Raw genomic sequence first — 8,645 nt, 5'->3', positions numbered from 1 at the left:
TACTGTTTCCTACTTCTAAAATATTCATCAAGAGATGGGGCAGGCTGTAATAACAGCATTCTGTGTCTAGTGCTGAGCTAAGCACTTTACATGCACTGGCTCCTTCAAATTCAACATAAAGCCATTTAGCGGGGAAGTGGAGGGTGGGTGGGTGGGGCTGTATCACCACTCAACTCTCCTCCCACCCAAACCTGCTGTCCCTCCCCACTTCCCTTGCACAGGTGCCAATTCCTAATAAACATTTTGTACCCGAAATTCCATCTCGGCATCTGCTTCTTGAGAAGGTACCCTGTAACAGGATGAGGAAGGGTCTGAGCTCACTACTGGGGGCCACCAGATCCTCGTCAAAGCTGACTACAGCTGGAGGGGGCTGTATGGCTGCTTGAGGATGCACTTGAACAGAAGGACACCAGAGGTGAGGGAGGACAGGACAATGGTTACTAGTGTCTGTTCCACTGATGTGTGTGTGGGCTCTTGCAGTGGGCTGTGCTGCTCCCAAAAGAGGGAAGGGGGAAAGTTCCCAAAGCAATGGTGAGCCCAACAGAGTTCATATCAGCCACTGCCCCTCAGGCCCAAAGACAGCTTCAGCAGTGGGGACATGCTGGTTGGGGTTTATTAAGATCCAGGTCCACCAGGGTGCAGAAGGTCTGAGGTACAGAGGTAAGGTCCACTGCCAAGTGCAGGCTGAGCAGTGAGCAAGCCAGGCTCCAGTGTGGCACCAATAGCCAGGGAAGCCGGAGCTGGCCGTCATTTGCCAGCATGCACTGCACCTTGAACTACAGACCAAAGCCCCAGATGATGAGACTCCCTCCCTCCCAGACCTGTGTCACCTGCTGTGCCCTGAGGAAATCAACCAAGCCACATGAGAATGCTGGTCACTGTGGGGACAGAGCACTTACCTTCTTGGACCCCTGTATCTAGTCCCCCAAGCAGAATTCTGTGAAGTGCCACTTCCTGCACATAGCCAGTGCCAAGCCAGGCCCCATCTCTTGGCCAACTGTCCATTCTGGTTCTTCAAACATTCCACAGAGGATGCTGGGGGGAACCAGCAGGAGATCTCTAGGAGGAGGACCTGAATGAGTCCTCACAGCAAGACCCTAAAGGTCACCCCTGTTTGCCCACCACACCTGGCCCTCTCTGGCCCTCGCCCACACCAATGCCAGCCCAGAATGGCCACCTTCCTGGGCTGTTTGCTCTGTCTGGGTGCTCTTCCTTCCTTCCAGACCAGTGCTGTCCCCTACAATACAGGTCTCAGCATAAAAGGTGTCTTCACAGAGGCACAGCAGCACCCTCACCCCTCTACGCACCCTGTTGTTTTCTCTGTGGTATTGGTCAAATGAGACTTGCTTTACTCATCTGCATGTTTTAATTTATTATTTATTATTTTTATTTTTGAGATGGAGTCTCGCTCTGTCGCCCAGGCTGAAGTGCAGTGGCACAGTCGCGGCTCATTGCAACCTCTGCCTCCTGGGTTCGAGTAATTCTCATGCCTCAGCCTCCCGAGTAGCTGGGACTACAGGTATGTGCCACCACGCCTGGCTAACTTTTGTATTTTTAGTAGAGACAGGAATTCACCAGGTTGGTCTCGAACTCCTGACCTCAGGTGATCCCCCTGCCTCGCCCTCCCAAAGTGCTGGGATTACAGGTGTGAGCCACCATGCCCGGCCATCTGCATGTTTTTAAGTCTGCTTCCCCCTTAGAATGTAGCTACATGGGGCAGGACAACGACCAGGACACTCCCCAACACCTCCTGGGTGAGTGAGGAGAGACTGAAGGAAAATAAAGTCACCCCTACTATTTAGGCCCTGCCCAGGTCACATTACCTCCCCAAATCTAAACGCCAGCAGAAGAGGTCTGGCTGGGAAGCCCCTGGAAGCACTTAAGCCTGGGGCACAGCTGTTAAGGATCGCTATATCATCTGCTTTCCAAAAAGAGCTGGAGGAGGCTGTTAGCACCCAGCCCCCATAAAGCAGAGGCTGTGAAGATGGTTTCGGCAGCTGCACCAGAGAGAAGAGCCCAGGGGCAGGGTATGGTAAGGAGGCCCCTGCAAGATGCAGCTGGAGAGATGGGGCCTAGGGCAAGCAAGGCCGGAACAGAGAGTAAGCAGGGCCCCTAGGGCACCTGGAAGACGGGCATGCTGTCGCTGAGATGATGGGTGAATGGCAGGGGTGAGGGAGCACGACATCAGAGTTTGAGTCGCTGCACAGCCCTCACAGGAAAGAGTAGTTGAGCTTATGAAATCCTTATCCCTCACCCCATAGCCTATCCCTGAGGCTGTGAGGCCCCCTACACTCCTCCCTCCATTCCTGGCTGTGACCCTGGGCCCTCACCACTGGGTTCCTTGGCAAGCTGGCCCACTCCTGGAGCTGGCCCTGCCTCCTGCAGCTCTCTTGCCCATCCCTCCCATGTGCTGCTACCATGAAGCTCCAATCTGTCTTAGCTCTGCCCACCAACCTTCAAAGATGCTCGGCTGCCTGGGAAAATCCAAGCCCCCTTGGCCCGGTAGCCCACTCACCCGGTGGGTCTTGCTATAGGTGTAGAGGAAGGCCAGACGGTAGAGACTCTTATAGTGCTGGGGGAAGCGACTCAGGCACAGGCGGAAGGAGGCAATGCACTGCTCTGTGAGAAACTGCCGCTGCTCCTCAGCACCAGCCGGCAGCCCCTGGGGGAAGGCCACTGGCTCCCCTGGGAGGTCCCCTCTCTTCTTCCCATCCCACAGGGTGGGTATGGATGCTGAGGGCTTGCCAGGGATGCAAGCAGAGGCTGGGGGTTCTGCAACAGGCTTCTGGACACCTTGCTCTGCAGCCCGGAAACCTTCTGTACTCTCCAATGGCTCCTCATTTTTTCCTACAGTTGAGAAGAAGGAAAAGAAATCACCTTGGTTTTAGGCCCTGTCCATGCAGTGGTCTACCACCAGCGATGGAGGTGCCTCGGTGAGGTGACCAGCATGGCTGGACCAATGCCCTTGCTGAGTGGGTGCTGGACCCAGCAGCAGGAGGCACAGGGCCCAGTGCTGGCTCTGCCCCAACCAAGGTCTCCTGCTCCATGAAACAGGCTGTCCCAGCTGGCATACAGTGGGGGACCCAGAAGCTACAGAGTGGGAGTTATGGGCTGGGCTCTGGGTCTTCCCCTCTGAACGGTGGCACAGGCTGTTCCACCTCTGGGGCTGGGGCATGGGGAAGCAGCCCACAAAGGGCAGGTGTTGCCACCACCATCATCAAATAAAACACAGCCAGGGTTCACAAAGTAGCACACCTGCTCCCCTGCTCAGTGCTCGGCCCACTGCCTGCCCCACTGCCTGCCCCAAATCCCTCTCCAGGGTTGCTGCTGCTGTGAGTGAGCCAAGTGCTCCCACATGGGCCCTCAGGTGGCATGAGCCCAGCTCCTGAACACCCAGCCTTGCTCCACCAGGGAACATGGGGCAGCAGTTCACATAAAGATAGCCCAGGCTAGGTGGTGGAGCTGCAGGGCTGGCCCCAGGATGATGACAGTGGCCTGGGTGACTTTGGGCTATATACCCTGAGGTGCAGGCTCCTTGGCTACAGAAGAAGAAAGCTGTCTGGCCTGGGAGGGTGAGACAGATGGAAAGGGCTGGGGAGCAAGGGACAAAGGCAAGGGGTCCTGTGGTCTGTGGCTCCTTAGGCACGCAGGAGCATGGCACACACCCTGCGCAGCTTGCCTGGAGGAAGCCAGAGAAGCAGCCAGCAGCACCAGCTCTGAGGTGGTGTGCTATGGCTGAGCCCTCTTCCTATTGTAGTAGTGGCCTGGAGACAGCTGGGGCAGGGCCGAGTGGGCAACAACCAAAGCCCCCAGTTCCCCGCATGCTAAGTCGAAGCCTATCTGCAGACATCAGGTGTGTGGCCAGCTTGCCCACCATCACTATTCTCGTTGAGGAAAGAATCTGAGCATTCACTCCCTATGCTCCCCTCAGCCACCTGCTATTAGTCTGATCTTCCCTCTCTGCTCCCCTGCAGCCCAGCCCACCGCTCTCCCTCAGTGTCCTTGGCTCTCCACCATCACTCCTTCTCCCGGAGCCATTGCCCTTCTCTCTCCCTTGCATCGCTGTCCCCGGTGGTACTGGCAAAGAAAAGCCATAAGAGCATCTCCCCTCCCCCAAGCCCAGAGCCTACCACGGGCTGCCCCTCCCCCCACTCTTTGAGGTGGCCCTAATGACTGAATGCCAGGAGGTCCTAGCTCCTTCCACACTACACTGTCTTCTCATGTGAGCTCAAGAAGTTGCCTGCGTCCCACAGCTTAGGGCTGGCATCCATCTTACAGAGGATACCATCACTTTATTAAAAAATGTGCCAGGTTTCTAATGTGTTCAAAATGTGGCTCACCAAACAGTATAAGCCATAATAATGCTGGGATCAGCCCTGTGCTAGGCACGGGGGAGACAGAGGAATCAGATGATGATGCAGGCCTCTCAGCGGTTCACATCAGGCACTGAGAGCTTGGACACAAAGACACACAGAGCACAATTTTCATGGAAAGCAGGCAGAGGGTCAAGAATTCAGCCAGAAATCTTAGAACACATAAAGAGAGAAGAAAACAGCAATCCTAGACTGAGTTAGAAACCCAGCTGCAGGGAAGACCCGCTCGGGCGCCCCTCTCTTGGAGAGAGAGCTACTCTCTTTTCTTTCTTTTGCCTGTTAAACCTAACCTCAAACAAACAAACAAACAAAAAAACCCGAAAAACAACAACCCCAGTGCGGTGGCTCACGCCTGTAATCCCAGCACTTTGGAAGGCTAAAGTGAGATGACTGCTTGAGGCCAAGAGTTTGAGACCAGCCTGGGGCAACATAGTAAGACCTCATTTCTACAAAAAAAACATAAAAAATTAGGCAGGTGTGGTGCCACCTGTAGTCCCAGCTACTCGGGAGGCTGAGGCAGGAGGATCTCGAGCTCAGGAGGTTGAGGCTGTAGTGAGCCATGATTGCATCACTGTATTCCAGCATGGGCAACAGGGCAAGACCCTGTCTCAGAAACAACAACAATAAAAATCAGTTGCTTAGGGGTCTGGGTGGCCTAAGGGGCCCAGGAGAGATGGGGTGAGCTACCTTACCCACAGCATCCACTCCTACTGCTGAACAGGCCTCACAGGTCACTACAGCCCTCCATTGCCTTACTGGAAGAAAGAGGGTCAGAAATGCCAACAAGACCATACCACATTTCCAGGCCAGGATGTCCAATTGTAACCTAACTGCATGAAGATGAGAAAACTTCCTTCTACCAAGAGAAAGCAAGTAAAACATGTGTTCTGGCTGCTCCAGCCTAGGCCAGTGCCTGACGCAGGCAGGGAAGACTGGCTTGGAATGCTTGTGGTGCATACGCCAAGGCCAACAGAGCACAGGAGCCATCTGATCCACATCAGTCCATGGAGGTCCTAAGAAGAATGAGGCACAGACATGCCTCCAGCTGACCCTCTGGACTGATGTGTACTGATGGCCCAGTGAACTCAGGGGGCCTGGTTATGGAAGAGCCTGACCTGCAGGTGGCTACACATCTTGGCAAGACACCAACAGCTGAGAGGCCCAGACGGAAATATGCCCCAGCAGGGACCTCAAGTCTGTCTCTTTTGACTTCTGAGATCGTCTTACTCAAACTCTTACTGGTCTGAGAAAAAAGCCCAGTGAGGGTGCTCTCCACAAAGGGCAGGCAAGATGGGCAGGAAGCTGGGCACTGGCAGGTCAACTGCCCCCAGGGCGGCCTCCCCCCCACAACCATTTATCACCCCATCCTGCGTGTGGTACACGGGCATCGTCACTAGGCCTCTACTTGACCAGGAAGCGGCAGATGTGACCAGTCTGGCATGCCCTTGTGTCCACTGCCTGGATCACAACAGGTGGTTGTCAACTCTGCTTTGGGTTTTACCCTCTTGCCCTCAGAATGATATAGAAGAGTGAGCTTGTGTTTAAGTGATGAAACTGTGGACAACTTTCTTCTAAATTAAATAAATAAGTCTTTACTCTTGTGACCTTCATATTTTAGACTTTTTTTTTTTGAAGCTCTGCCCCCTGCAAAGGTGAGCTTCAGCTAGCTGCAACAGTCACTTCTGGGAAAGGCTCTTTCCTCAAGGCACCTTGGTCAAGGCCAGAGTGGAGAAAGACAGCTTCTGGAGAATTAAAGGAAGGAGGCTGGTCCTTGGGCAGTGTGACAGCTTGTGAGAGGGAGGGAGCGCATCTCAGTGCCAGGCAGGATGTGGCTGTCAGATGTGTTTCTGCTTTCCCTCGGTACCCAGTGCGTGGTACAGATCTAGACCTGTAGTGCCCCGCTGCTTGATAACAAATACAAAACGCATGAGCGAGGGCCTGTACCCCATAACATTAATGACGGAGGAAGCAGCAGGCTGGTGATAGGACTCTCCATGAGGGCGTGCTGGGAAGGCAAGGGGTGTGGAGCACACTGGGGCCTGCACTGAACACTGCCTAGGCACTGCTGTCCTGGCTTTCTGCAGAGAGGCCAAAGGCTGCTCAAGCACTGCAGACTGTGATGGCCAGGCTACTACACAATGGGAGTCCAGGGGAGTGCGTGTTAGAGACCACCACTCACCAAGACCAGGCCTGGAGGAGTGCTCTGCTCCCAGAACTGTGTGCTAGCAGTGGGCATCGGAAGCATTCCCTGCCATACCTGCTCTCCCAGCAGGAAGTTGATCAACTTCACCACCATGGTTACCAAGAAAAGATGGACTTAGAGAGGAGGAGGCCATGGAAGCAAGAGGTTTCATTTCATGCTTATCAGCTATTGTGGTGACCTTTGGTCCTACCCTAACCTTCTTCACCAATGGCCAGCCCCACAAACTGTCTGCTTAAGCCACTGGCTCTAATGGAAGGAGGGAAGAGGCAGGACGCTCTTCATGAGTCTAGAAGGGCCTGTATAGGCTGTGCCAGACCAAAGCCAACTCACTCTCTGCTTCGTTCCCCCAATACCCATGTCCCCTTCCTCATGTAAGTGGGAGAGAAGTTCATGATGACACAATAGCATCCACAGCAGTCACAGCTTGACAGGCCACAGAGCACACATGGTGGTCCTTACTTGTCTAATAAGTTTAAAAATCTTATTTTTAAGACCAGAAATGCTGTATTAGAGTGTTAAGAGTGTAAGTTACCTTTTTCCTTCCCATTTTAAACTTCCTACAGTGTGTTTATATCAGTTACAGAATGTCAACGCTGGCTGGCGACAGCATAGTGACTGCCTGGTGAGAGAGTGGGGTGGTGGCCTCATCTCTCTATGAGCACTAGATACAAGTAAATCCACATGGTAAGTCCTCCATTCTGTGCCCTCTTATCTAGTGTCTCTACCAGGTGTCCCCTAATGCGGATACTTCCAACTTACTGGGGATGTGGTCTCATGCCCTTTTAAGTCCAGCCAGGGGAGGCTGGCAGGGAGCAGAGAGCTGGGAGAGATCTTCCTTAGTGTAAACGGCTCTGGCTCCACTGCCACACCTATGTGTGAGCTCCCAGCCAGGGCTTGCTCTGAGACTTCCTGGGACAAGGCCTGGATCCCTCAGGGAGGCAGTTTATCACCAACGTTTTTCCCCATCCATCCATCCCACCTGGAGAGGCAGCATGGGGTAATGGTTAAGGGCGTAGACTGAGAGGGCAAATTCCAGACTTCTGAATCTCAGATTCTTCAGCTATAAAATGGGAATAGTCATTATGCTTTTTTTCTAGGGTGCTTGGGAGAACCAAATGAATTAACACAGTGCCCAGCACAGAAAAGAGTACAGGGCTGGGTTGTTGTTATTACTGTTTGAGAAACACCTGTAAGTCCTGGCCCTGGCCAGAGCGGGAAAGCTCTCAAATCCACAGCTGACCAGCCACAGCTCAGAGTGGGGCCAGGAAAGCTCCAGCCTGCCTGTGATCTCCCAGTAAGCCCAGATGTGGGGCTCTGCCAACTGATTTCTACAAAGGGGGCCTGGACCCCCCAGGAGAGCTGGGCATATCCCCAGGCTTAAATTAGGGCCCCCTTCCCCCCACCCCCAAAAAAGGGAGGTTTTTCCTGAAGACCTCATATGATTCAGACTGAAAAGAAAACACATTTGTGACATTTAGGATCCAAAGACTTAAAATAACCATTAACCAAGAAAAAAAACAGAGCACACTGATGTCACAGACATAGCTTTCCCGGGCTGGGCTGTGAGGGTCATAACAACAACAAGAAGCATCCCTGAGCACATGTGGTGCTGGGCTCTGTGCGCACCCTCAGAAGCTGCCTCCCTCAACCCTCACAACCCCAGGGAGGGCACTGGGACCATTTCCATCCTACAGGGAAAAAAACGGAGGCCCAGAGAGTAAGCGACTTGCCCAGCCAAGGTCCCTGGGCCACAAAGCCTTCAGCTCTGCCCAGATTGCCACAGGACCTCAAAGTGGTTCTAATTCACCGAGTTAGAGCTTCATACCTCTTTCTTCTGTGGCCCCCTGAAGGTCTTTACCCGTCCCTCCTGCTTGGGAACCGAGAACCGGCAGCCTCTTCTCTGTGTAGGCTTTCCTGGAGCCTTCCAGTAAGCTGGTGGGCTCATTAAAGAAGTCCTGCGTCGAGCTGGAGTCTGAGAGTGCTACGGCTGTGCTGTCCTGGCTTCGGTCTAAGGGGAGAAGGAGGAAGAGAGGGCGAGAGCATTAACCTACACCACCTCCAACACAGGG

The 8,645-nt window shown here is 53.7% G+C and overlaps 1 protein-coding gene across 5 annotated transcripts in view; it reads right to left on the bottom strand.

The window, feature by feature from the left end:
* Nucleotides 1-8,645, bottom strand: part of CABIN1 (calcineurin binding protein 1) — a 165,215-nt gene that overhangs the window by 51,917 nt on the left and 104,653 nt on the right. For all 5 annotated transcript variants that reach the window (XM_017864917.1, XM_017864920.1, XM_017864916.1 and 2 more), the window contains exons 27-28: nt 8,402-8,584; nt 2,516-2,847 (exon numbers count right to left, since the gene is read on the bottom strand). In XM_017864917.1, coding sequence (XP_017720406.1) covers nt 2,516-2,847; nt 8,402-8,584 — 515 coding nt within the window. The remainder of the gene's footprint in view (nt 1-2,515; nt 2,848-8,401; nt 8,585-8,645) is intronic.

The sequence above is a fragment of the Rhinopithecus bieti genome, unplaced genomic scaffold (genome assembly GCF_001698545.2).
Source record: "Rhinopithecus bieti isolate Rb0 unplaced genomic scaffold, ASM169854v2 scaffold_80299, whole genome shotgun sequence".
Classification (NCBI taxonomy): Eukaryota; Metazoa; Chordata; class Mammalia; order Primates; family Cercopithecidae; genus Rhinopithecus; species Rhinopithecus bieti.
Note: the sequence above shows the minus strand (reverse complement) of the source record. Positions and strands in the feature narration are given on the sequence as shown.